Source organism: Emiliania huxleyi (genome assembly GCF_000372725.1).
Source record: "Emiliania huxleyi CCMP1516 chromosome Unknown EMIHUscaffold_170, whole genome shotgun sequence".
Lineage (NCBI taxonomy): Eukaryota > Haptophyta > Isochrysidales > Noelaerhabdaceae > Emiliania > Emiliania huxleyi.
The window spans coordinates 149,248-175,185 of NW_005200880.1; the positions used below are offsets into that span (position 1 = coordinate 149,248).

The 25,938-nt window shown below is 65.4% G+C and overlaps 6 protein-coding genes across 6 annotated transcripts; 3 read left to right on the top strand and 3 right to left on the bottom strand.

The window, feature by feature from the left end:
• Window positions 1–928: 928 nt before the first annotated feature.
• Window positions 929–3,093, top strand: EMIHUDRAFT_231166 (hypothetical protein; the record flags this gene model as incomplete). Its single annotated transcript, XM_005784300.1, has 3 exons — window positions 929–1,813; window positions 1,888–2,019; window positions 2,101–3,093. The coding sequence occupies 3 exons, from the start codon at window positions 929–931 to the stop codon at window positions 3,091–3,093; spliced, it is 2,010 nt and encodes a 669-aa protein (XP_005784357.1).
• Window positions 3,094–3,453: 360 nt separating this feature from the next.
• Window positions 3,454–4,378, bottom strand: EMIHUDRAFT_231167 (hypothetical protein; the record flags this gene model as incomplete). The annotated part of the gene is made up of 3 exons (XM_005784301.1): window positions 3,454–3,579; window positions 3,651–3,766; window positions 3,859–4,378. The coding sequence occupies 3 exons, from the start codon at window positions 4,376–4,378 to the stop codon at window positions 3,454–3,456; spliced, it is 762 nt and encodes a 253-aa protein (XP_005784358.1).
• Window positions 4,379–6,924: 2,546 nt separating this feature from the next.
• On the bottom strand, window positions 6,925–8,140 carry EMIHUDRAFT_231169 (hypothetical protein; the record flags this gene model as incomplete). The annotated part of the gene is made up of 3 exons (XM_005784302.1): window positions 6,925–7,026; window positions 7,101–7,766; window positions 8,114–8,140. 3 exons carry the CDS (start codon window positions 8,138–8,140, stop codon window positions 6,925–6,927), a joined length of 795 nt encoding a protein of 264 aa, XP_005784359.1.
• Window positions 8,141–8,381: 241 nt separating this feature from the next.
• On the top strand, window positions 8,382–11,122 carry EMIHUDRAFT_231170 (hypothetical protein; the record flags this gene model as incomplete). Its single annotated transcript, XM_005784303.1, has 4 exons — window positions 8,382–8,576; window positions 8,949–9,002; window positions 9,348–9,579; window positions 10,758–11,122. The coding sequence occupies 4 exons, from the start codon at window positions 8,382–8,384 to the stop codon at window positions 11,120–11,122; spliced, it is 846 nt and encodes a 281-aa protein (XP_005784360.1).
• An 836-nt stretch (window positions 11,123–11,958) lies between these two features.
• EMIHUDRAFT_231171 (hypothetical protein) lies at window positions 11,959–19,007 on the top strand (the record flags this gene model as incomplete). Its single annotated transcript, XM_005784304.1, has 7 exons — window positions 11,959–11,973; window positions 12,106–12,201; window positions 12,474–12,768; window positions 13,995–14,635; window positions 14,891–15,073; window positions 15,917–17,805; window positions 18,029–19,007. 7 exons carry the CDS (start codon window positions 11,959–11,961, stop codon window positions 19,005–19,007), a joined length of 4,098 nt encoding a protein of 1,365 aa, XP_005784361.1.
• Window positions 19,008–19,069: 62 nt separating this feature from the next.
• EMIHUDRAFT_456156 (hypothetical protein) lies at window positions 19,070–21,147 on the bottom strand (the record flags this gene model as incomplete). Its single annotated transcript, XM_005784305.1, has 3 exons — window positions 19,070–19,611; window positions 19,762–20,255; window positions 20,409–21,147. The coding sequence occupies 3 exons, from the start codon at window positions 21,145–21,147 to the stop codon at window positions 19,513–19,515; spliced, it is 1,332 nt and encodes a 443-aa protein (XP_005784362.1). The 3' UTR covers window positions 19,070–19,512.
• Between the last annotated feature and the right edge of the window lie 4,791 nt (window positions 21,148–25,938).

Sequence of the window (25,938 nt, forward strand, 5' to 3'; positions counted from 1 at the left end):
TGCTGGGAGCCAGCTTTCGCTGGCGACTGCCCCTCTTTCTGGAGGGCGCATGTTTGCTTTCCGCCAGGCTCATTGAGGCTGTCGACGGCAGCGGCGGCGGCAGCGGCGGCGGCGGCAATGGCGGCAGCGGTGGCGGCGGTGGTGGCGGTGGCGGCGCAGAAAGCTCTAGTGGTGGCGGCCGATCGGCAGCGGCAGCGCGCTTGGCGCGCTTGGCGTGTGGCGAGGAGGATGAGGGGGAGGTTGACGAGCGGTGGCGGCGGCGGCGGCGGCGACGCCGCCGCTCGGCGCTCGAGTCGGTCGAGCTTGACTCACTCGATCTCGATCGCCTTGGTCGCCGCCGCTCGGCGCTCGACTCGGTCGAGCTTGACTCACTCGATCTCGATCGCCTTGACGCCGTCCACCGCCGCCGCCGTGAGCGTCGGTCACTCGATGGACTGCGCCCCCTCTCTGGTTGCGATCGCAATCCAGCGTCTCGATCCGGCCTTTGCACGGCTATTTCTACCTCCTGAGCAGCCAACGCACGTGTCGGAACCGCCAATGCTCCCAGCCGCGGGCCAGCCAGCGCCGGCCTCGATCGATATGGGTTGTGCCACATCGGGGGGTACAGCTCGCCCGGCGGGCGAACGTCTAAGAGAGAAGAATTTATCCCAGGCTTCTTTAAAAATGGGTGTACAGTCTGAGTGCCGCCAAATGCTGCCAGCCGTACAGAGCCCGCGATACCTCACTGCCCCGGCGCGGGCGCCCATGCCTCAAGGCTGAGCTGTTCGGCGGTTCTCGAGGTCCTCGAGGTGGTCAGGTGGATATCCTTTGGCCGCGTTGGGTAGCGAGGATTGGTGTGACGCGATCCACGCAGGCGTGTTTTCTGGCGGCCGGTCCCTCGGAGGGGTACCCTGTGTGGGGGCGTCGCCATTGCTCCAGTTTGCCATCCATGACTCCCGTCCGCCTGCTGCGCTCGTGCGTTGAGACCCTCGTAGGCTTCCTGCTCTGGCCAGCGTTCTTCTCGATTATCTCTCCGTTCCTCGTTGCCGTTCTCTCGCCATGGATCGCGCTCGGCCTCTGCAGCTCAGACACCGCTGTCGGCGTGCCTCCCAGCCTCCTCGCCTGGCGTCGCCTACCATACCTGATCCTTCCGATGGTGCTCGTCGACCTGCCGATTGCCGTCTTCTGCATAGCGACATTTCTGATCGAGTTACTGCTCTTCCGGAATCCGTTCATCCTCGCCATCTGCAGCCTCTGCCGGCGCGCCTCACTCCCCAATCGCGAGCCAGCGCCTCCCGATTCCGAAGCCGGTCTTGACGTCCGCGAACGGTCGCGCTCAAACACCAACGACGGCGCCCGCTACCGACGGCACACCTCCATCTGGGCAGCCCTCGAGGGCGACGGCGACAAGGTCCGGCCGGGAGATGTGCGGCTGATCAGTCTGAACTGGCTCATGGCGCTGGCAGAGAGGGGTGGCGTGCTCCCGCGGCGGCAGGAGCTACCAGAGGAGGCCTTCTTAAGCTCTGCTCAGCTGAGGCGGATCGAGCAAGGCGCCAGGCGCGGCTTCAACCTCTCCGGCGTTGAGGAGGCCAACGAGCGCTTGGGCGAGGAGCCCTCCATCTCGTCCTTGTTCGCCTTTGTTGCGAGCTATTGCGGCCGCAAGCGCAACCCCGACGGGCTGCTCCCGATCATATCCGTCTCCTACTGCTGGCTCGAGGCGGCACATCCCGATCGTGAGGGCCGCCAGCTCCAGCTGCTCTCCCGCAAGCTGCGGGGCCTCTACGGCGGGCGCGGCCTGCTCGGCGCGTGCCGCGAGTACGGCTTCGCCGACATGGTGAGCTGCCTCCCGCGCCTTGCCCCACCGCCACTCCCATCCTCACCGCGCCACTCCCTTCCTGGCTCGCGCAGGGCGTGTTTCTGGACTGGTGCTCGGGCTACCAGAAGGACCCGTTGCTGTTTGCCGAGAGGCCGCGTGAGTATGAGGCGAGCCGGTCGGGCGAGGAGAAGGCCGCCTTCGGCCGCATGCTGGAAAACACGATGGTGAGCGCATGCCAGCCCCTCCCCCTGATAGCGGCACAAAATGCAACGCTCTCACGGCAAGAGGCTTTACATTCCGCATAGGACCTCTGGTACGCGCACCGCTCGGTCACCGTCGTGCTGCTCACGCAGCTGCCGGACGAGCTGCCCGCCGGCTTTGACCGGAGCCGGACCTACGACACTCGCGGCTGGACGACATTCGAGCGGTGCTCGGCAGAGCTGGGTGCAAAGCCCGCCTCGCTGGGCTTTGCCAAGTGGAAGCTCGTCATCGACGTCGCCAACGACGACGGCGGCGCTCAGCGGCGGCTCCCCGCGACTCCGGAGCGCATGGCGACGCTGCTCGCCGCTTGCCGCTTCACCAACGGCGCCGACTCGGCGGCCGTGCTGGCGCTCTACGAAATGACGGCGAACGCCGTGCTGGGCACGGTCGAGAAGCTCAACTACATGGGTTTGCCGCTCGTGCGTGGCGACGCGTGGACTAGCCCGGCGCTGCTGGCGGAGGCGCTAAACTATTGCGAGAGCCTCCGGCACCTCGTCATACTTGGGACTCGCCTTGACGACGAGGGCGTGGCGGAGCTTGCGGCGGGGCTTGAGGACAGCTCGCTCCCGGCACTCGTGACCCTCTCCGTGGCGCACAACCGCTTCGGCGCGCGCGGCGTCGGCTCGCTCTGTGACGTGTTCCATCGCGGCGTGGCGCCGACGCTGCAGATGCTCGACGTCGTGTTGACGCCCATCGGCGACGAGGGAGCAGTGGCGCTAGCTGCTGCGCTGGCGATGGGCAAGCCGTACCATGCGCTGGTCTTGGCTCACTGCGACGTGGGCGACGAGGGTGCGATGGCACTCGCGGCTGCCCTCCCGGCCACGGGTCAGGGATGTCGCGTGATCGCCCCGTTCAACAGGATTGGCCTCGCGGGCCAGGCTGCACTGCTAGAGGCGCTCGAGGCGAAGCACGGGCCACAGCCAGGGCATGCGATGGTGGTGATGCAGGTGAACTTGCTTCCCTGGTCGACCCCGCTCATGCGGGTGTGGGGGCGAGGCTGGCGCCGTGTGACCGAGAGCGGCCGATTCATCATATAAGACTGAGGTACACTAGGGCCCCTAGGGTAGGGCGCGAGGGATTCGCCGTGTGGTCGGGAGAGCGGCCGACTCCGCGTCTACTAGAGAGTTTCAAAAATCGGGTATACTTACCACCTCTCTAAATTCGTAATGGTTTTGTATCTCTCTGCTCTCTCAAGAAGAGTGTGTCGAATTTTATTTTTAAGGAGTTATTATATATAAAGAGCCGTCTCCGTGAGCGGTCTCCCCGCTCAGTTCTCGTGTCTGTCCTCTATGACTGTCCTCGTGACTGTGTGTAAGGGGCGGCTGTGCGTTTGTGCCGCAGCCAGGTGCTCAAAGGAAAGGAGGATCAAAAGAAAAGAATCACACACACCCTCTCAATCAACTTTTCTTTTGATCCTCCTTTCCTTTGGCCCGGGCGGCGCGTGTCGCCTTCTCGACCTCTCGCTTGTCAATTTGATGTTCGGCGCACCAGGCCACGACCGCGGAGTTGGCGACGACGCGGTCCTAAATAAATAAAAACGGACACCTCTACTGGCGATGGGCAAAAAGGAGCAAGCACCACGCCCATGCGGTACGACGCGGTCCTGGAAGTACATGGCGTTGAACATGTTGAGCGCGACTTGCATCGCGAGGATCGAGTCCGGAACTCTGCTCTTCCCGGCGGCGCGGCAGCACAGCATCAAAGGCGCCCCTGCAGGACAAGGCGAGTCGAGTCGGAGAGAGGGGAGCGTCGGGGAGCGGATAGTGCACGCGCAGGACTCAATACGGCCGGGCGAGGCTCACAGCTGACAATCCCAGGCGCGCGAATCCACGTGTTGAGCAGCCTGTTGATCCGCTTCTCGGTGGATGGCGCAATCGTGCCAAGTTTGACCAGCGTGAGTAAGTAGTAGTCTATTCCGCCCGGGAGGCCACAGATGAAGAGGAGGCCCCACTGCATTAGCGGCCCATAGTCGTAGGGAAAGCACAGAAAGCTGACGAGCATGTTCGACACCAGGTGGTGGGCCCAGTCGACGGTAGTTAGCGACTTGTACTGAGAGACGCAGTGAAAGAGGTGGAGGCCGATTGTCGTGGCGAGTGGCACGTCGGAATATGGAGCGGACATAGCCTCGAGGGGGTTCGCGAGCACAAAGTAACAGTCTGGTACCACGCTCACGACAACATAGGTGTTTAGAAGCGCGTGGAGCAAATTGTACCGCGTCGATGCGGCGTTGAAGCCGGGGGCATAGCGCAACACGGTGTCTGCGGCCAGCACCACGAGGAAGGACGCGCCGACCACCTTGCACACCTCGACAAAGGCGAGCATCACACGCGGAGGCTGCGCACGCGATAGCGAGCGATGTGCTGCCCTAGTCCCAATGCCCTAGTCGCTGCCCTAGTCCCCTGCCCTAGTCCCAGGCCTGCGATCCGTGCGCCGGTGGGTGCGCGATGGGGCTGCGCAGGTCAGCGTTGACGAGAGCAGACTGGCTTGGTGGGAGGAGGGACGTACGAGTGCCGGGCCGGTATGCCGCGAACCCGCTCGATGGCCAACCCTCCCGCTGCGCTAGCGCAGGCGGCGAGCTCTCGCCGCCGCGCTAAGCCGCCGCCAACTGCGCGGCGAAAGGTGCTTCTCGGCCGGCATCTGCGCGACGGCGGCACCGACGACCCTCACACTTGCGTTATTTGCTGCAGCGTCATGATCGCGACAGAGTCCGTGCCCCTCTGGGTTCGGTGCCCCCGCTGTCATAACGCTCTGCACTCCGCCTGCTTAGACCGCATTGCGCGGCGCGGAGATGGCGAGTTTGCGTGCCCCAACTGCCAGGCCAGCTTCCCGACAGACGCCCTCGACGGCGATGAGTGGGACGCGTCCTCCGTCCTTGATCGGCTTGCCGAGAGCGGCGAGGAGGAGAAGGAGAGCGAAGAGGAGAGCGAAGACGAGGACGAGGGCGGAGATTCAACAGATCCCGATTCGGACGATGCTCTCAGCGATTCGGATGATGGTGACCCGCACCACCGGCCCATCACTCGCCGTCAGGCCAAGCAAGGCGACGTTGTGCTTCCGCTCAGGTCGCTGTCGATCGAGGAGTGAGTTTTGCGTCCGCAGTACAGCAGGAAAGAAAAAAGGGTTGAGACACACACAATGAGTCGCACTCGCTCGCCATCTCTTCTCTCCCCGCTCTCCCCCTCTCTCTCGCCCTGCTCTATCTCTGCTCTCTCTCCGCTCTCCCCCCCTAACCCCCCCCCTTTCCCCTCCCCTCTCGCTCCCTAGACAACTCTCAGGCACAAGCAAGTCACAAGGTCACAGGGCAACTCGACACTCACCCCCCGTCCCTGCCCGACAAAGCACAAACGACAGATCAGACTCACACGCCAGGCGATCGCGTCCTGACTAAGCACCAAAGAGACTGTGCACAAATGTACGGGTGCGGACCCCATGCGATCGCGTCCGGGCTGCAGGTGCAGCCAGCGCCCGAAGCGGCTGCGGCGGGCCGCGGCGGGCCCGCGGCGGCCAAGCGGCGGGCTCTCAACCTCGCCGCGCCAAACTGGGCGCGTCGGCCGGCCATCATTGCGGCTGCATGCCGAACGGGTCGCCGAGCGGGCCAGGGTGCGCGTCTGCGCCACCGGATAAGTGCATATTTCCCATGGCGGCGACGGCCGCGTCGACGGAGGCGGACGCGACGCCGCCGCCCACGCCGCGGCCGGTGCGCTGCCGGTCGGCGATCGCGTCGGGGTGGTCGGGCGTCAAGTGGCGGAAGCGGCACATGTTGCCTCGCTCGCACCGGCCCTTGTTCATGAACGGGAAGCAGATGCGCGTCTCGCCCGGCGCCGGCGCGTGCGGGACGGGCGAGGAGAGGCTGGCGCCGTAGTAGGGCGGAGGCACGAAGTTGAGCGGGCCGAGGCCCTGGTGCTGCCCGTAGGGCACCTGAAACTGCGGCGGCAGCCCCTGTCCGAGCAGAGGCGCCATCGGCGGCTGCGGCTGCGGCGGCTGCCCTGGCTGCCCCTGCCCCATCCCGCCTGGCGGCGAGTGCGGCGCCATCTGCAGGTGGAGGGCGCCTCCCCAGGCGCCCGCAGCGTAGTGGGGCGCCCCCATCCCCTGGACCTACTCGCAACGGCGCGGCGGTGACGCGCCGCGGCAGCGGCCGGGCGGCTTGGCGCGCCTCCCCCCCTCCCCGCGCCTGAGCGAGCTGCTGGGCCATCTGCACCGCCATGTTGGCGTGACCCAAGCCGCCGTGCGTGAGCGGCCCCTCGCCGCCCATGCCGCCGCCCATGCCTCCCATGTGCCCCCCGCCGAGGCCTCCCATCGCGCCGCCGAGCCCGCCGCCCAGCCCCGCCAGCCCCGCCAGCCCGCCGCCCAAGCCGCCGCCGATGCCTCCGCCCATACCGCCGCCCATCGGCGTCCCGTACGGCGGCATGTGGGGCAGCGGCATCCCGGGCAGCCCGCCCCGCGCGAGCGCCGCGCGTGCGTAGAGCGGGATCTTGTCGAGCTGCCCGTTGCGAACGCGGTCGGCAATCGCGTCGGGGTGGCCTGGCGGGCGGCGGCAGGGGAGAGGGATGTCGTCACCCTCGGCGTACCTCGGCAATTCTCGGCGTATCGCGGCGAATATAGGCAATTCTCGGCGTATCTCGGCGTATCTCGGCGTATCTCGGCGTATCTCGGCGTATCTCGGCGTATCTCGCGCACCGGGGAGCAGGTGCCGGTACGAGCAGTCTGGCCGGTCGCAGGTGCCGCGGTTGAGAAAAGAGTAGCAGATGCGCGCCTGCGGCAGGGAGGGCGGCGCAGTGGGCACGTGCGGAGGTAGGCGCGGTGCGCAGAGACGGCGGCTTCGCCGTTGGGAAGTGGTGTGAGCTGTGTGCCTGTCTCTGCTCGTTGTCTTATCTATCGTTTCCTTTGCCGGACCCCGAGCAGTGAAGTGGTGCGGAGCGCGGTCGTGGGGGCTCGTCGGGTGTCACGCACGCCGCGACCCGGGAGGCGGGCTGCGCAGGCAGCGAGCTCGCGCCCAGAGGCGGTGGGGTGGGGTGGCCGTGTGTCGGGAGAGGTGTGGCCGGACCTCTCCCGGCGTCACGTGCGGGTTCTGCTCAATGAGCGGGTTGGCGTGCGGCGGGATCTTGTCGTACGCGCCGGTGCGCATCCGGTCGGCCACCGCGTCGGGATGGTCGGGCGCCAGGTGCCGAAACCGGCAGGTCGCCTCCCGGTCGCACCGGCCGTGGTTCAGAAAGGGGAAGCAGATGCGGGCGTCGTGCGACGCCGCCGTCGGCGGCGCGAGCGCCTGGGCTGAGGGCGACGTGGCGGCGGTGAGCTCCTGCAGCTGCGCCTGCACCTTTTCGTCCTGCACGTTTGCAATCTTGAAGATGTGGCCCGTGCGCACGCGGTCGGCGATCGCGTCCGGGTGGTCTGGCGCGAGGTGGCGGAAGCGGCAACCGGCGCCAAAGCTGCAGACCCCTCGGTTGAGGAAGGGGAAGCAGATGCGCGTCTCCTCCGCAGCAGGAGAGTGGGGCGAGGAGGGACCTGACGACGACGGCTGGCCCGACGACGTCGCCACTGGCTCCGGTGCAGCAGCCGCAGAGGCCGTCTGCGCAGAGCCCCCCTGGGCGCCGCTGCTGTTGCTGCTGCTCGGCGCAGGCGCCTCGGCCGCGTCTGCCGGTCCCTCGGGCGACGGAGCGGCCTGCGCCAGCTCAGGAGCCTCGGCCTCGCCCTCCAGCATCAAGGCCGGCGCCTGCTGCAGCCCCGGCCGTCTGACTGCTCGCCGATCATGCGGACGATCAACACCGACTCGTCCGTCCGTGAATATTCATTCTCCCCCTCCTCTCTCCTCTGCCTCTCCTCTCCCTCCTCCTCCCATCTTTCACCATTGCCTCTAAAGTCGTTGGACGCCCCGTACGCTCCCCAAGGAGACACACTGGGAGACACAAAACTTGCGTTCCATTTTCGCGTATCTTCAAAAAACGAGGAGACGATGTGTTCACGTAGTCAAAAAAAGACCTACTCCTCGGCTCCTCGCCCCCCTCTGTTCACAGTAGAGGCGAAGGCGCGGCGCGAGCCTGGCACTATTGTCCGTGTGACAGAGATGGAGGAGGTGGAGAAGCTCATCGAAAAGCCTGTGGACGAGGAGCGCGCCGGCCGTCAGCCGGAGCCCCCTCGCGACCGCGACCGCGGCGACCGCGACAGGGACGACAGGCGGCGCAGCGACGACAAGGACCGCGACCGCCGCCGCCGCCGCTCGCCGAGCCCGGACCGGCGGCGGCGGCGCTCGCCGAGCCCCGACCGCCGCCGCCGCCGCTCTCCCAGCCCCGACCGGCGGCGGCGGCGCTCGCCGAGCCCCGATCCGGTCATGCGCGAGCGCGAGGAGGCGATGCGTGACGACCTGACCGTGCTCGTGCAGCGGATCCACCCCAAGGCGGACGACTTCGAGATCTTCGAGTTCTTCTCGCAGGCGGGCAAGGTGCGCGACATCCGCCTCATCCGCGACCAGCGCTCGGGCAAGTCCAAGGGCGTGGGCTACGTCGAGTATGGGGACGTCGAGTCGGTGACGCAGACGCCGCCAACCATGCCACTCTTGACTCCTCCGAGACACTCGCGCTTCCCCGGGTGGGAGGAGGGAGGCGTGGAGTCGGCCGCAGCGCCAGTCACCCCCGCCCCGCTCCGCCGTTCCCCACCCGCCCTCCCCCACCCCGCCATCCTCCCCCCCACCCCCCTCCCCTTCTTGCTCTCTTCACACCCGTCTTCACACCGCCCTCCTCACACCGCCCTCCTCACACCGCCCTCCTCACACCGCCCTCCTCACACCGCGCTCCTCACACCGCCCTCCTCACACCGCCCTCCTCACACCGCGCTCCTCACACCGCCCTCCTCACACCGCGCTCCTCACACCGCCCTCCTCACACCGCCCTCCTCACAGGTGATGCGCGCGCTCGCCCTCAACGGCATCGCCTTCAAGGGCCAGCCACTGCTCGTGCAAGCCTCGATGGCCGAGAAGAACCGACTCGCGCAGGCGGCCGCCACCCGCTCTCTGCCTCAGCCTCCCGCCCTCTCTCTCCTGCTCTCTCTCCTGCTCTCTCTCTCTCTCTCTCTCTCTCTCTCTCTCTCTCTCTCTCTCTCTCTCTCTCTCTCTCTCTCTCTCTCTCTCTCTCTCTCTCTCTCTCTCTCTCTCTCTCTCCCGCGCTCTCTCTCCCTCCCTCCCTCCCTCTCCCACTCTCTCCCGCTCTCCCTCCCTTGCCCCTCTCCCTCGCTCCCTCCCCCCCGTGTCCCTCTCCCCCTCCCTCTCACGCGACCCTCGCCTCCTCCGCCGCCTCCGCAGGCCGCCAAGAACGTCGCCGCCGCGAGCGCGATGATGGGCGGCGGCGAGCCAGCAGCGCCCGAGGAGCCGCGCAAGCTGATGGTGTCAGACCTGCACCCGCACATCGCCGCCGACGACCTCAAAGAGGTCTTCTCGCCGTTTGGCGAGCTGACGAGCGTTGAGATGCAGCCGAACGCCGGCGGCGCAGAGGGAGCCCTCGGCGCCGCGTGCCCATCGCAAGTGGCCAGAGTGGGTGCCCGACCCCCTCCTCACGGCGTTCGGGGCGAGACTTCTAGGCACCGCGTACATCACCTTCCAGCGACCGAGCGACGCGCGGGACGCGCAGGCGCACGCCCACCCCCTACCCTCCCCTACCCCCCCCCCCGGTACCAGATCCTATCCCCTACCCCTCCAGCACCCGAACCCTGTCAGCAGCCCAGAGGGGCCGCGGCCACGCGGCGAGGTCACTCCGAGCTCACCCGAGATTGCGCGAGATTGCCTCTACGCGGCGACCCACGGGCCTACCCCCCCCCCCCAAGTACCCAGATCCCATCCCCTACCCCTCATGTACCCGAACCCTAGGCGGCGATCCACGGGCTCGAGCTCGCGGGACGAAACATCACCGTCTCCTTTATGGCGGAGTTGCCCGCCGCCCTCTCCGCCATCGCCGCCGGCAAAGATAGCCGCGATGCCGCCGAGATGTGGCAGAGAGACCGCCGAGATGTGGCAGAGAGACCGCCGAGAGATGTGGCAGAGAGACCGCCGAGATGTGGCAGAGAGACCGCCGAGAGATGTGGCAGAGAGACCGCCGAGATGTGGCAGAGAGACCGCCGAGATGTGGCAGAGAGACCGCCGAGATGTGGCAGAGAGACCGCCGAGATGTGGCAGAGAGACCGCCGAGAGATGTGGCAGAGAGACCGCCGAGATGTGGCAGAGAGACCGCCGAGATGTGGCAGAGAGACCGCCGAGATGCGGCAGAGATGCCGCCGAGATGTGGCAGAGAGACCGCCGAGATGTGGCCCAGACAGCCGCCCTCTCCGCCCCCTCCGCCCTCTCCGCCCCCTCCGCCCTCTCCGCCGGCGTGACACGGCCTTCTTCCGCACCGCGGCGCGCTGTGCCGAGGCTTTCCCACCGCCGCGCTCCACGCCGCCCGCGCCGGACGTCGCGTCGCCCCTCGCCACGCGCGCACGGGTCGCCGCCGCGAGCTCGATGCCGCCTTGCACGCGGTCGCGACAACACACTCCTCTCACTTCACGTGTTCGCACATGGGACAGGCGGGATGGGGTCCGCGCTCTCGGGCGTGCTGGGCGGCGTGCCTGGGCTTGGGCTCGGGGCTCACCTAATGATGGGCGGCGGCGGCGCGGGCGTCGAAGACAATATCGGGCGAGCGGTGTGAACAGCGCCTCTTCACACCCACCGAGCTGTGAATAGGCGCGGGCGTCGAAGACAACATCGGGGCCGAGCGGGCGGCGCTGCTCGCGCGGATCGGCTCGGCGGCGCCGTCGCCGTACGTGCTGCTCAAAAACATGTTCGACCCGGCCGGCAAGGACGAGACGAGCGACCCGGACTTCTTCGGCGACCTGCGCGAGGACATCATGGAGGAGTGCGGCAAGTTTGGCAAGGTCGAGGCGGCCAAGGTGGACAGGGCGTCGCAGGGACACGTGCTGCTGCAGTTCGACTCGACGGGCTCCGCCACAAAGGCGGCCTCCTCCATGCACAGCCGCTGGTTCGCGGGCAAGCAAATCACGGCCGAGTTCACAGACGAGGCCGCCTTCGCCTCGGCGCCGTCCGCGTGATTCGACGGGGGGGGGGGGGGGGGGGGGGGCAGGCGCCGCGGGAGAGAGAGGAGAGACGAGAGATAGGGTGTCCTCGAGACTGGAGTTTGTGCAGTCTCGCTGGGCGGCGCGGCGGCGCAGCTGACGTCTTTTTTTTTGCGGGGCTGTTGTATTGAGAAAAGGGCGCGCGCAAGTTCGCAGCCGTCGGCGAGATGACTAGGGTTGCCTAACGTTTTAATCCTAACAGTTGCGCTATTGTTGGCTGAAATCCTCAACGTTGTTCAAGTGTTCACCCCAGCCCATGCTGTTACTGTTTGTTACTGTTTGTTACTGTTGTTCAGCGGCCAGCAAGCAGAAAATGGCAAAAAACCCGGGTAAAACCCGAAAATACCCGGGATTTTCCGGGTATTTTCGGGTATTACCCGCACTGGACACTAGAGATCGTCGTGGGTCACTGCCAGGCCTTCCTTACTGTTGTTCAGTCGGCCTAACGTTAGCTACTGTTGTTGGGGGTCCCCACTGTTGTTCTGTTGTTACTGTTAACACTAGCAACACTGTTCAGCTCTTAACGTTAGGCAACCCTAGAGATGACATAAAGTATACAGCGCCGCTCCAAAACCCCCATGTGCCCATCCGCGCGCGCGCCCACCTCGAAATATCTCATACAGCTCAACAGCGCCTGTGCGCCATCTGCCGCACAGTCAGTGGTTTGGGCGTGGTAGTAGTGTTGATGGGTGGGCCGCAGCGGCTACTTGTCCATGCATCTGAGCGAAAGAGCGAGCGAGCCCGCAAACTCCGGATGGTATTGACAGCACTGGCAGGCAGGTCCTAGCGCCTTGGCCCTTGCCGCGTAACGTATGTCGCGGGTCCGGGTGCGGGGACCGTCAGCGTTACGTAGCTCGGAGTCGAAAAGAATTTAAACAAAACAACTCTCTCTCGCAGTCGAAAAGAAACAAGAGAAACGTGACACGAGTTGAGGGACAACCGCGGACTTTGAGCACGAGGGCCACGCCGACGGCACCCCATGTTGGTCCTCGCTCCTCTGCTTCTTGCGGCAGCGCACGGCGACCCGTCGCCGCAATTTCATCTTCACTTGCTTAGTACGGCGTGCGAGCAAGATCCTCATGAAGTCGGCGACGCGATGGAGATGGACATGGCGGAGATGCGCGGCGCGAACGACGAGGCGTTCTCACTGTGGTGGGAGGCGCAGCTGGCGCGCATCTCCGCACAGCACTGCTAAACACAGCAAATCGTGATAGTAGCACCACTGCGAACACAGCAAATCATAATAGGCAGCACAGCTGTGAAGCACATACCCTAGCTGCCGGGAAATCGGGGCCGAGAATGAGAGATTACCCCCCTCAACCCCCAGGTCGAGTGCGCGCGCCGCTGCGCCTCGACGGACGACTGCACCGTCTTTGAGACTTCGCGGGACGACAGCAGTTTGTGGGCGGTCTGCGCCTTCTTCAAGACGTGCGAGCCCCTCCCCGAGTCGGGCTCCGCCGCCTCGCTGGGCTACGAGGCGGCCGTGTACGCTCTCGGCGGCGCGACGCACCTCGTGCCGAACCTCGGAGGCCCCGACGATCTCGACCCGGAGCTCGCCCTCGACCTGGAGCTCGCCCTCGACCTGGAGCTCGCCATCGCGCGCTTCCCTCTTCCAGGCGGCGGTGCGCCCCGCGAAGACGCCTGGCAGCGGCGGCGGCTTGACGTACTTGACCCATACGGAAACTCTTACGGCTTGCCGATCGGCAGCCTACCGGCTCTCCCGCAAGCCCCACCCGGACCCGACCCGTTGTCGCTTCCCGTGGGCAGCCTGCCAATGTCTCTCCCTCCAGGACCCGAGCCGATCTCTCTCCCAACGGAACCCTCGATAGCATCGCTACCCGGGATCTCCCTGCCTGTCTCGCTGCCAGCGTCGTTCCCGGCCACGCCGTCCTACGTCCCGCCGATGCCGTCCATTACTTCTGCCTTGCCGTCGTTTGCTCCTCTGCCCTCGATCCCATCAACGCCGTCCCACGTCCCGCCGATGCCGTCCATTACTTCTGCCTTGCCGTCGTTTGCGCCTCTGCCCTCGATCCCCGTCACGCCGTCCCACGTCCCGCCGATGCCGTCCATTACTTCTGCCTTGCCGTCGTTTGCGCCTCTGCCCTCGATCCCCGTCACGCCGTCCCACGTCCCGCCGATGCCGTCCATTACTTCTGCCTTGCCGTCGTTTGCGCCTCTGCCCTCGATCCCATCAACGCCGTCCCACGTCCCGCCGATGCCGTCCATTACTTCTGCCTTGCCGTCGTTTGCGCCTTTGCCTTCGATCCCCGTCACGCCATCCCACGTCCCGCCGATGCTGTCCATTACTTCTGCCTTGCCGTCGTTTGCGCCTCTGCCCTCGATCCCCGTCACGCCGTCCCACGTCCCGCCGATGCCGTCCATTACTTCTGCCTTGCCGTCGTTTGCGCCTTTGCCCTCGATCCCCGTCACGCCGTCCCACACGTCCCGCCGATGCCGTCCATTACTTCTGCCTTGCCGTCGTTTGCGCCTTTGCCCTCGATCCCATCAACGCCGTCCCACGTCCCGCCGATGCCGTCCATTACTTCTGCCTTGCCGTCGTTTGCACCAGTGCCAGTCTCGCTGCCGACGTCGCTCCCGGTCACGCCGTCCTTCGTGCCATCCTACGTGCCGCCCTACGTGCCATCCGTCGTGCCACCGGTGCCACCGATGCCGATGCCCTCGGTGGCCTCGCTCCCAGTGCCGCCGCCGCCGCAACCGCCGCCGCAACCGCCGCCGCAACCGCCGCCGCAACCGCCGCCGCAACCGCCGCCGCCTTCGGGGGGCCGGCGGGCGAAACAGCAAAACAAGTGGACAATCGTGTAGATGTCTCGGGCGCATGGGCTCGAAGGAAGGGCGCGCGCCCGTACGCTGGCGTGCGCTGGCGTGTATAATGCGCTCGTGTCTCTCCTCCTCGACGCCACAGAAGCCGTGCCGGCGCCGCCGTCTTCGCCCTCTCCCGGCGCCGCTGTCGCCGGCTCCACATGCGCCTCCACTCACGACACAGCGTATTTGGGGGACAGCATCATTGACTGCCCGACCTGGTGTGCACAAACGGCCGTTGATGCGGGGTATTCCGAGCAGTACTGCTGCTCGGGCATCTCCGGCCCCTGCGTCTCCGGCGACTGCGAATGCATCATCTCCGAGGACGGCGACACGGCGATGCTGACGACCGAGGCCGTGGTCTCCCTGCTCGAGGTTGAAGATTCCCTTGACCACGTCGAGGACCTGTGGGGTAGATCCTGTGATGATGTTGTGACCACGAAACGGGCAGACCACGACGCGACGGAGCCATGTGCGTCAACCGTGGAGCTGACATGGGACAGCTGTCGTGATTGGTGCATGTGCGAGGCGGCCACCCGAGGATACAGACGCGAGTACTGCTGCGGGTTCTATGATGGGTTCATAGACGAGGAGAGTGGCGAGGTGGAGAAGGGATGCACTATCTCCTCAGACCACGCGGTCGACACGTACATCAGGGAGGCATACGCAGTCCTCCTTCGCGCCGCGCCGCCGCCGTCACCGCCGCCGCCGTCACCGCCGCCGCTGCCGCCGCCGCCGTCAGCGCCACCGTCGCCACTGCCGCCATCACCGCCGCCGCCACTACCGCCTCCCTCACTGCCACCATATCCACCGCCACCCTCAGTGCCACTTCCACCTTCTCCACCGCCTCCCTCGCCGCCGCTCAACTGCCCGTGCCTCACCGCCTACCCGGCCAACGTCAGCCTCGTGAGCGACGAGCTGCAGGTCGTCGTGGACGGCGTGAGCCTCGCGTACCCCGACACGTACGGCCTCCACGAGTGCGGCCAGCACGACAGCGGGCTCGAGCCGTCCTGCAACTCGACCGAGTACCCCGGCTGGTGCGAGCACGAGTGGTGCTACGTCGACCCGGCCGCGTGCAACACCGAGTACAGCCCGACCGCGTACGCGGTGGGGGCCACCCTGCACTACTCGTACAGCACGTGCGGCTTCAGCAACGAGTTTGCGCCGCCACCTTCTCCGCCGTCGCTGCCCGTCCCATCGCCTCCCCCACCGACTCCGCCACCGTCCAATCCCCCACCGCCTAGCCCACCGCTACCTCCCTCTTTGCCTCCGCCTCCAGCAGGGCCGCCCCCCGTCTTTCCTCCGCCGAGCCCGCCCCGTGAAAAATGTGGTAACGGGACCTTCAGCGACAACGGGCAGGATGGCCCCGACCCTTGCGACGACTGCCCGCTCGGAACCTACTCCGATGAGCCGGGGGCGACGGCGTGCAAGCCCTGCCCTCGTGGCACCTACCAGGACTTGGAGGGGGAGGCCGAATGCAAGCACTGCACGGAAGGAAACTACTGCCCGTGCGCCGACTCTAGTACCGACGACGAGAGCTGCGCGTCGTCGTCGCAGCAACCTTGCCCGGAGGGCACATTTTCGAGCCTCACCAACCTCACCGGGCCGGAGCAGTGCAATAACTGCGAGCCCGGCTTCTACTGCCCGCTGCAGAGTACCAACCAGGTTGAGTGCCCGAGTGGCACCTTTAGCTACGAGCACAGTTCGTCCGCGTGCACCGATTGCAGCGCGGGCGAGTTTCAGGAAGCGTCGGGCAAACAACGTTGTTACCCCTGCAATGCGGGCAGCTACTCGCCCACGGAGAGGGCGAGCTTTTGCAGTGACTGCCCGCATCGCCTCAGCAGCACGAATGGCAGCAGTCTCTGCGGCTTCTGCGACGTTGGCTTTTACCTCTCAGAGCCCGGAGCGGATCCGGAAGATGTCTCTAAAGAGCCGGAATTGTACTGCAAGGAGTGTCCAGAGGGGGAGGGATCCGGGCGGGAGTGGCAGCAGCTCGGCCACCAGGCCTGCCCGCGCAACACCACCATCGAGACCATTGACCTTCCCCACAACTACTGGCGTGCCTCGAAGCGCACGACCGACATTCACAAGTGCACATTGTGGGACGTCGAGGTGTCTGACGGAGAGCTCGCATCGCCGTGCCTCGGAGGGGACGGCTCGGAATCCTCGCCGGCCTCCAGGTATTGCGTCGAGGGGCACAAGGGCGCGCTGTGCGAGGGTTGCGTCGAGAGCGGCTCGTACTTTGATGGTGTCAACGGCTGCAAGAGCTGCCCTCCGCCAACCTACTTGGCTGTCTTTGTCGGTGTCGTCATCGGCGGCGCATCGATGCTCGCCCTCTGCATCGAACGCCTGCGGCGCATCGATAACGCTAGTCTACAGCGCGCGAAGCGGCACCTCCTCCGCGTGGTCGCGCTGCTAGGACTGCAGCCCAAGCTCAAGATCCTCGTCTCCTTTTACCAAGTAATCAACGTGCTGCGGCTGCGCGAGGCGTACGACGTGCGCGTCCACCGCGCCTTCACCGAGTGGCTGGATTTTGTTGCCGTTGTCGACCTCGACTACCTCCTCGGCAAGCTCGCTCTCCCGCACGACTGCATCCGCAGCATGGGCCTGCGGCTCGCGTACCTGGAGGCGGCCTTCGGCCACGTCCACCAAGCCGCACACCCAGCCCTCCTGCGTGACCCCGACCTGGCTATGCCCGCCCTCCCACAGGTCTGGCCGTATGGTGCCCTGGTCTTTGCACTGATTTGGATCTGGATCTATGCGGCGGTGGAGCAGGCCCTCATCGCGCACGATAGCCGCTCCAAGGGTTCGCCCCACTCGAGCCGCCGCAGCGGCTGCGAGGTGAGCCTGTCATCACCGCGGAGCCTCTCGCGCCGCAACCGGCCTCGGAAGCCGTGGTGGCACAAGCCGCTGCGCCGGTCGATTTTTGCGACGATCGTCATCTTCTACCTCGCGCTGCCGGTGGTCTCGCGCGGCCTATTCGTGGGCGCCAGCATCCGCTGCCTCGAGTTCCGGCTCGATGACGACCCCAAGGGCGAGACGGTCCGCTACCTCGAGGACAACGTGGGTGTGAAGTGCGGGAGCGATGAGGCCATCGAGCCCGTATTCTGGACCTTCTTTGTCCTGTGGCCCGTCCTCGTCCCGCTCGCCTTCTTCCTCCTCGTGCTGCACGTTCGCCGCTCCGTCCGCTCTCGGCGCCCGTCTATGCTCGCCAACTCGACGGCCTTCCTTTGGCGCGACTACAATGCGCCCTTCATATACTGGGAGATAGTTGATCTCCTGCGTAAGCTGTTCCTGACGACGTTCGTCTTCTTCGTCGACGAGAACAATGGCAACGCGCGCCTGCTCCGCCTTGTGGTGGCCGTCTTCATCTCGGCGCTCTACCTGACCGTCCTCGCGCTCATGCGCCCCTTCAAGCGCTCTGATGATCTCTACCTTGCGTGCATGAGCAACTTCCTGCTCATCTGCTGCTTCACCTCGGGCATCGTCATCAAGCTGTGCGACGAGAGCGGCGCCTTTGTCGACTATAGCTGCGCCTACTACACCGGCCTCCCCGGCTCGTACGAGGCGACCGTCCTGGTGGGCGTGCTCTCGATCACGATGCTCGTCGTGGCGGTGCTTGTGGTGGCGATGAACATTGCCACCGCGAGCGCGAGCCCCACCATCCGGCTGGTGAGCTCGGGGCTCGAGCCCGCGCTCGAGCTGAGTGAAGGGTGCGAGCACGACGGCTTCGTGAGTCACGTCTGGTCCACGGGTCAGGACCAGGCCGCCACAATCGTCCGCCGGCTCCAGATGTTGCTGCCCGGGATTTGTCTCTGGCTCGACATTGAAAACATGCAGTCGGTCGTCTCTCCTGCTTGAAGAGCCCGCCTCGCCCGCCCGTGTCCTCTCACTCGACTCGAGCACGACTAGGTTGCGAGCCTCGAGTCGGCCGTCGGCGGGAGCAGCGTCTTCATCGTCTTCTTGAGCCAGGGCTATTTCAAGAGCAGGCCCTTTCGTTTCCCGCCCCGGACTCAAGTCGTGCTCTTCCCACCACGCACACGCGTCGTGTTCTCGCCGCAGGAATTGCCGGCGCGAGCTGTACGCGGCGCACGCCGCCTCGAAGCCGGTCATCGCGGTGCGGGAGACGGAGCAAGCAAAGGGAGCCCTCAGCGTGCAAGGCTTATGGACCGAGGGCCGCGAGGGTTGCGCCTTCGAGGCGGGGGCCGAGGCGCCTGCTGATGCTGTTCTCGGCCGCGTGTTTGCAGAGGCACCGGTGGATTGGGTGCGGCTGCACGTGTTTCAGCTCGAGTCGCTCAAGATGATCGCGCTGCGAATGCTGAAGCGCAGCCCCTACTACCGCGACCGCAATGAGGAGATCACGGGCGGGCTGCGCGTCTTTGGCGAGATGCGGTCCGTCAGCTTTGCGTCTCCCATGACGATCCTCGCCATCACGACCAATGCCGGCGGCCTCGCGGCTGCGCACGAGGTGGCGGGCGCCGTCGACCCCCGCCGGGGCGAAGGCGTGGCGGTCGAGGCTGCGGAGAGCGCGCTGCGTCGGGGCGGGGCGGACCTCTCTCGCTCCGGACGGCTGCTCCTCTACCTAAACTCGGCCACATTCAGCCAGCCGGCCACGGCCGCGACGCTGAGGCTCGTGCTGGAGCGCGGCGTCCCGGTGACGCTGTTGCACGAGCAGGACGGGGGGCGCGAGGCGTGCCAGTTCTGCGAACTATTCGACCTCGCGCCGAGGGAGCTACAGCTGGCGCCGTACAAGCTCTTTGACACGATTGCAGTGCCGCTGTACCAGACGGCGGAGCTGCGCGCGGTCTCTCTCAGGCAGGCCCTTTACGACATGGGCGCGCGGCCGCTGCGAAGCTCCGTCTTTGCCGCCTGCCGCGGCCGATTGCGGTGGCGATTTGGCCCTCGTCGGGTGGCGGTCCAGCGGGAGAGGACGGATTTGGATCCCGACCTCGACTCGGAGCGATCGGCGGGTTCGTCCGAGCCACCGACGCCACCGACCTCCCCGCAAAGATCGAGAGAGTGTGCGATCGAGCGTCTGTAGTACCTGTACCTGTGCCGTGAGGACGCGCGCGGCGACGATTGCAAAACGGACGCGACGCACATGTCACATGTACATGTGATTCGTAATAACGACTCACCTAACATGTTGGCAATCGGGCCGGACCGCACCGCACGAGTGGACACGAGGCGACAGTCACAAAGACACGACTGTCACGACGCGGTGCTCGCACGACTCACACAATTGTGTCACGCCGGCCCGACGCACTCATGTCCATGCGAGGGGTCCACAGACACCCATAAGCACTAAGAGACTACAAGAGCATACTCACGACGGAGGTCTTCTCGAGCGGAGGGCAGCGTCAGGCTGGGTCGACAGCAGAGCAGGCCCGCCGCGCCGCCTCTCGACACTCACGCACAGGCATCACGTGGAAGCGCGGAGAGGGAGCACGGGCACGAGAAACTAGCGGCGCGGTGTGAGAGAGGGTGGACCACGGCTCTGGCTCGGCCGCGAGTGCGCGGGCACATCTCAGGAGCAGCCAGCCGCCTCAGAGGTTGACGTCCTCGCCCGCGAACTTTCGGCGGTACAGGCCGTAGTAGTCGGCCTTGCCTGTGGCGTACGCCTCGACGAGCTCGGGCGGCTTCGCCTGTGGGGTGCAGAGACAGCTGTCAACTGCTACCTGCGGGAGAGCCGCCGCGAGGGGCGAGCGCCGGAGCGATGGGTGGGGAGGGGGGGGGGGGGGGGGGACTGGTGTTGGTGCGCCTCGTGTTAGTACCTTTGCCGGGCAAGCGCGCACCAGCCACAGCGTGGGTTCGTGCCCCGATTTGCGCCGTTGGCAATGAGCCCATTGTGCTATCGCCGTGTACTTGGCGCCGGGGACCTCTTCCTCGTCCTTCCAGCTGTGGCTCAAGAACGCAGTGACCTCGCCCAGCCGCGCCGGAATCGACTTCGCTGCAATGTCGAAGGCAGTCACCGCGGACATCGAAGCCGGTCGTGAGGCTCGTCTCGAGCCAGTAGCCCCGGAATCAGCCAGATCATCGGCAGTGAGTTGGCTCGCAGGCAGGCAGCGGAAGAGCGCCTCTGCGGCAGCGAGCGCTCTTTCCGGATTGGCGCGGCCGAGGAGCATCGCGATGGCTGCCGCCTCCTCCGCCTCACTGCCGCGGCTACCGAGACGCCCAAGCCAGCGAGTCACCCGGCCGCGATTAGCGGGAGTTGCAAGGGCGGCGATAGCGAGCGAGACGGCACCGAATATGATGTCACCAGCCCAAGCCGATCGTACGGATAGTAGCCCTGCACCTGACCACTCTGGGTGTTCGGCTAGCACAGCTGAGAAGAAGCCAACGTAAATCATCCCATCACAGGCGGAGTGGAGGCGCAAGACCGCCCACATGCGATGGAGTGCTTGGCGTGGCTGCATGACTGGTAGGCGTTTGCAGCCGCCACATGGCAGTGTGGCGACGAGCGCCGCGGACGCACTGAGGTGCACCACGATCTTAGGCAGAAAGAACCTTTGGCACTGCGAACGGTGGGACACCGAGGGAGTGGAAATCTCGATGCAGCCATGGGCGTACAGGTAAGCGAGACCAAGGTAGAAGGTGAGGAAGACGGTGCATATAGTGCGAATCGCGCGCTCATCGGTGGGGAAGAGGGCGAGCAGGCCGAAGAAGAACCCCACCACCACCGGGATACGCCAGAAGTCCTCTTCTCCCACAATCTTGTCGATCGGGGTCGCCGCGCTGATGCTCATAGCGACTGGCAAGATCCCATACACGACGAGCGCCCACCCAATTTGCCCCATCGCGCCGCTCACCTGCAGCCGCCGCCGTACCGCCGAGCGACGCGCCTGGAGGAGCCAGCGCGCCATCCGTGCTGAGGCGAGCTCCTGCGTGTTGCGCGCGACTCCAACCAGAGCTGTACGTGTTCGCTGGTTGATGGCCAGCTGGAGAAGGGTCAGTCCGACCATCAGAAGCGTAGGCAGCAGGGCGATCACGGTAGCGACGGCGTACAGCTTTGACACTGCGGCCCGGATTTCGTGCAACCTCGCTTCCAGGTCGGCCTCGAGCTTTACGAGGTCCTGTTTGAAGTTGTCCGAGACGGTTGACGGGCCAGCGCACAGGCAGGCGTATTGCCCCCCACTGCATGCCCTGTCTCCCCACTTGCCCTTTTTCCCTGGATGGGGCATGACAGCACAATCTTGAGGGGACCGACGGATGTAGTCGTTTGGCTCCCCAGCCGCCCAGGCGGTGAAGGACGGCGCATCGCCGTCCACGCACCGACCCCACCCCTCTACAGGCTCTCGGCTCGTGTCATGCTGGTAGAGGCCGAGCCAGACCGGCACGCCATCTCCAATGAGCGTGGCCGCAACATCATTCTCCGCAGCTGACCGAATACACGCTGGCGTTGACCCTCGAGCAGCGCACAGCTCCACACAGCCGCTCAGCGAGGGCGAAAGCTCGGGAGGGATGCCGAAGCATCGAGTGGAGGGGCTGTCTGGGCTGGCAGCCCAACCTTCAGGTAGTCCAAGCGCGGGGCTGCAAGCCCAAGATGGAAGTCCGTGCGAGAGGAGCGAAGCCGCCATTCGGTGTTTGCGGCCATGCGGCCGGCCAGCTGCGGCCGGAAAACAAGGTTGATCATGACACGCTGCTGCGACTTGTTTTATTTTTCTGATGCTGCTGCTGCTGTTCTCGAGGTTCTCGAGGTGGATATCCTTTGGCCGCGTAACGCTGCTGCTGTTACCTCCGGTCCACACGGGTACTCCCGTGCTAGGACAACAAGGCGATTCACACATGTGTCGCGATTGGGATCAAAGCGCTGACTGAGAGTCATGAATGAATGTATGTATGTGTATGTTGTCATGTGTTTTATTTTCATCTTTTTCAAATTCGCCGTGTGCGCACGGGCGCCGTCCGCCAGCCACCTTACTCGTTTGACGGGTGCCCGGTGCACGACACTGCCGTACATGTAGTAGCACGCAGCGCACACCGCGCCCGTACACTCTAACATGAAGCTGGACGGCTTGAGGACACATGCTGCTTATACTGCCTGACTGGTGTGGCGCCCCGCGAAGATTCGGCGCACGATCTTGTTGAATTCACGAACGTCCCCAAAGCCCGCTTCGATCACCGCCAGAAGCCGCTCGCGGTCCTTGGGTAAGAAGCACTCTGCCTTGGCCGCGTCGAAGTTCTCAAACGTTGCCGCGAGCTCCGCCTGCGCTTGGGCTGGATCCTTGCGCGGGTCGGCAATGAATAGGACCTCGATCCGCTCGACGGAGCCCCCCATGCGGAGGAACGTGAAGATCTCGAGCAAACACTGAGAGGGTGGGGTGGTGGGGGAGGCCGCTCAGTCCTATACATTATTAGAGATCAAGCAGCGGGCATGCGCGGAAGATTGTGTGTGTGTGTCGGCGGCGGCAGTGTTATAGCGGCCACTCTCACCCAGAGGCGGCGGCAGAAGGTCGGCCCCGCCACAACGAGCAGCCTCTGGCAGCCGGCGAGGAAGATTGGCAGGCACGTGAGCGCTTGATCAATGTTGGTCTGGTCAATGCAGGCCTTGTCCTGGGGGGGGGGGGGGGGGGACTGGTGTTGGTGCGCCTCCTTTTCCTTTGCCCGGGACCGCTCCACCCGGGGCAAGCGCGCACCAGCCACAGCGTGGGTTCGTGCCCCGTTTCGCGCCGTTGGCAATGGGCCCATTGTGCTATCGCCGTGTACTTGGCGCCGGGGATCTCTTCCTCGTCCTTCCAGCTGTGGCCAAGAACGCAGAAACGCAGTGACCTCGCCCAGCCGCGCCGGAATCGACTTCGCTGCAATGTCGAAGGCAGTCACCGTGGACATCGAAGCAGGTGAGGATGGGCCGACGCCACGCGGTGGTCCTCGCAGCGGTGGGCGTGGAAGCTGTGCGAACGCGTCGTTGGTTGGCGCAAGGTCCGGCCGAGCGCTACAGCCGACCTGCCCGAGCTGATGGAGCGGTTGGTGCGCATGCGGCTACTCCCATCCTAGGAGGTCTCTTATGATGAAAGCCGGGGTACGAGAACGCTGCGCCGAGTTGAATTCTTTTTCTCGCGATCCAAAGTACACCGATGTCCAGCCAGCGGCGCCGCTCGCGCCGCCTCGCCTCCGCCGCCGCCGCCGCTCCCTCGCCGAGCACGCCGCCGCCCGCCCGCCTCCTCGACCTCCCCATGGACCTCCTCGTGCGCGTCGTCTCTCGCTGCGACCCCGTCGACATCACTCGCGCCGCGGCCGTCTCGCTCCTCTTCCACGCCTCGCTTGCGGTGGAGGGCATCCGCTTGTGGGCGCAAGAGCGCGGCTTCGAGCTGCCGGCGCTACCAGAGGGCGAGGTCTGCGCCGTGCGGTGGCTGTGCTATTCGGCGCTGCTGTGCGAGACCAACCCGCCAGCGAGGGCGGCGGCAGGCGAACGGCACAGCCTCTTCATCGACGGCGAGGGGCGGCTCTCGTCGTGCGGCTGTGAGGCAGTCTTCCCAGGGCTGCTCGGTCACGGCGAGGGCGTGACGCGGCTCAACACGCCGACCCGCCTCCCGACGCAGGGCGAGCGCGCTGTGAGCGTGTCGGCTGGCGCCGCGCACAGCATCGCCATCACCGCCAACGGGGCCGTCTGGAGCTGGGGCGATGGTTTGCGAGGCAAGCTGGGTCACGGCGACCAGCAGAACCAGCTGCTGCCCAAGCAGGTCGAGACCTTTGCTGGTCAGCGCGTCGTCGCTGTGTCGGCTGGATATAGCCACAGCCTCGCCCTCACCGCCAATGGCAGTGTCTGGAGCTGGGGCAATGGAAGGGATGGCAAGCTGGGCCACGGCGACCAGCAGCGCCAGCTGCTGCCGAAGCAGGTTGAGGCCTTGGCTGGGCGGCGCGTCGTCGCTGTGTCATCTGCAGGCGGCCACAGCCTCGCCCTCGCCGCCGACGGCGCCGTCTGGAGCTGGGGCCAGGGAGGCTTTGGCCATCTGGGCCACGGCGACGCGCAGGACCAGTGGCAGCCGACGAAAGTCGAGGCCTTTGCTGGCCAGCGCGTCCTCGCCGTGTCGGCTGGAGGTCTGCACAGCCTTGCCCTCACCGCCGATGGCGCTGTCTGGAGCTGGGGCTTGGGAGGCTTAGGCCGCTTGGGCCACGGCGACCAGCAAAGCCAGCTGCTGCCCAAGAAGATCGTGGCGTTGGCTGGCCAGCGCGTCGTCGCCGTGTCGACTGGAGTGGCGTACAGCCTCGCCCTCACTGCCGACGGCGCTGTCTGGAGCTGGGGCTGGGGAGCTTTTGGCCAGCTGGGCCACGGCGATCAGCAGAACCAGCTGCTACCGAAGCAGGTTGAGGCTTTGGCTGGTCGGCGCGTCGTCGCTATGTCGGCTGGAGAGCACCACAACATCGCCATCACCGCCGACGGAGCTGTCTGGAGCTGGGGCAAGGGCGAACACGGCCGCCTAGGCCACGGGGAGGACCTGTCAATCCAGCTGCTGCCGAAGAAGATCGAGACGTGGGCGCCGGGGCAGTGATGAGAAGGGAGGAAGGGTGCAAGGCTCTGTAGGTTTCCGCGTCGCGCTGTCGCCCATGCGCCTATTCGCCACCTGCGAACGTAACCCGAGGATGCTGTACGGATGCAAAACAGCTGTCCCCTCAACCAATGCGGTTGGGTAAAAGCCGGCTGGGGGAGCGTGAAGAGTTCGGCACACAACCCTTTTCGCGAAAAAAAAGGTGGCCCGCACTAATCCACCCCTGTAAAGTGACTCGTTCTCCATATTTTGTGTGAGCGCTACGCCTTGTTTTTGTTTTGTTTTGTCTTGCTTTGCCAACAGACACCTAGAGAGAACTGCTGGCGGCTGCCGAGCCCTTGCTTCGGGGCATCTCTCTTTTCGGAAATTTGTCCTCCTCCTTCCCGAGGAAAGAATTCTCAAAAAACCCGGAAATTTTGGGGAGTCGTCTCAGTCTCACGTGAATTCGTCCCTGTCTCACTCTCAGCGTCTCAGCGGTGTCTCAATAGATCCATCACTCCGTCTCACTTCCGTCTCACTTCCGTCTCTGACTGCCTTCTCGTCCGTCTCAGCGCGGCAGGCTCCCGAGAGTGCCGAGATTGCCCAAGATAACCCGTGCAACCTCATGAGGTGGTCGGGGCAGTGTGGCAGGCGCCCGAGAGTACCCGAGATCGCCCTCGTGATGTGGTCTGATGTGCAGTGGTCACCTCGGGGCAGTGGCAGGAGCCCAAGCACGCGCAACCTCGGGCAATCTCGGGTATTCTCGGGCGCCTCCCACTGCCCCGACCACATCACGAACGACGTTGCACGGGTACTCTCGGGCAATCTGGGCACTCTCGGGCACTCTCGGGCGCTCTCGGGCGCTCTCGGGCACTCTCGGGAGCCTGTCGCGCTTGAGACGGACGAGAAGGCAGGAAGAGACTGCAGTGAGACGGAAGTGAGACGGAGTATTGGATCTATTGAGACACCGCTGAGACGGCAGGAAGGAGAGACGGAAGGAAGTGAGACGGAAGTGAGACGGAGTGATGGATCTATTGAGACACCGCTGAGACGCTGAGAGTGAGACAGGGACGAATTCACGTGAGACTGAGACGAATCAACGTGATGTATGTATGTAGAAAGATGAACAACAGTCAGGCTCGGACTGGACACCAACGCGGTATGGGTGGACGCCGTCAGGACGCGGGACAGATGATGACGACACGCACGCACGAGCGACACACAGACACAAACAAGCTCACAAGACACACAGCCAGCTGGCTGCCACACACCCTGAGTTGGCGTACACATAACTCAAGGCCGCGCCCCCCCCCTGTCGACTCCCCAAGCAAGGTGACGCCAAAATGAAAAAAAATCGGACGCACGCGCGCGCCAATCGGCGAGCTGCTCGGCACTCTACTTCGCCAGCCAGCGCGCTGATTGCCCTCGCCCTCCTCGCGCCCCCACCACGGGAGAGGAGAGAAAGGAAGAACAGCGGCCGACGCCGACGACGAACGACACTTTGAG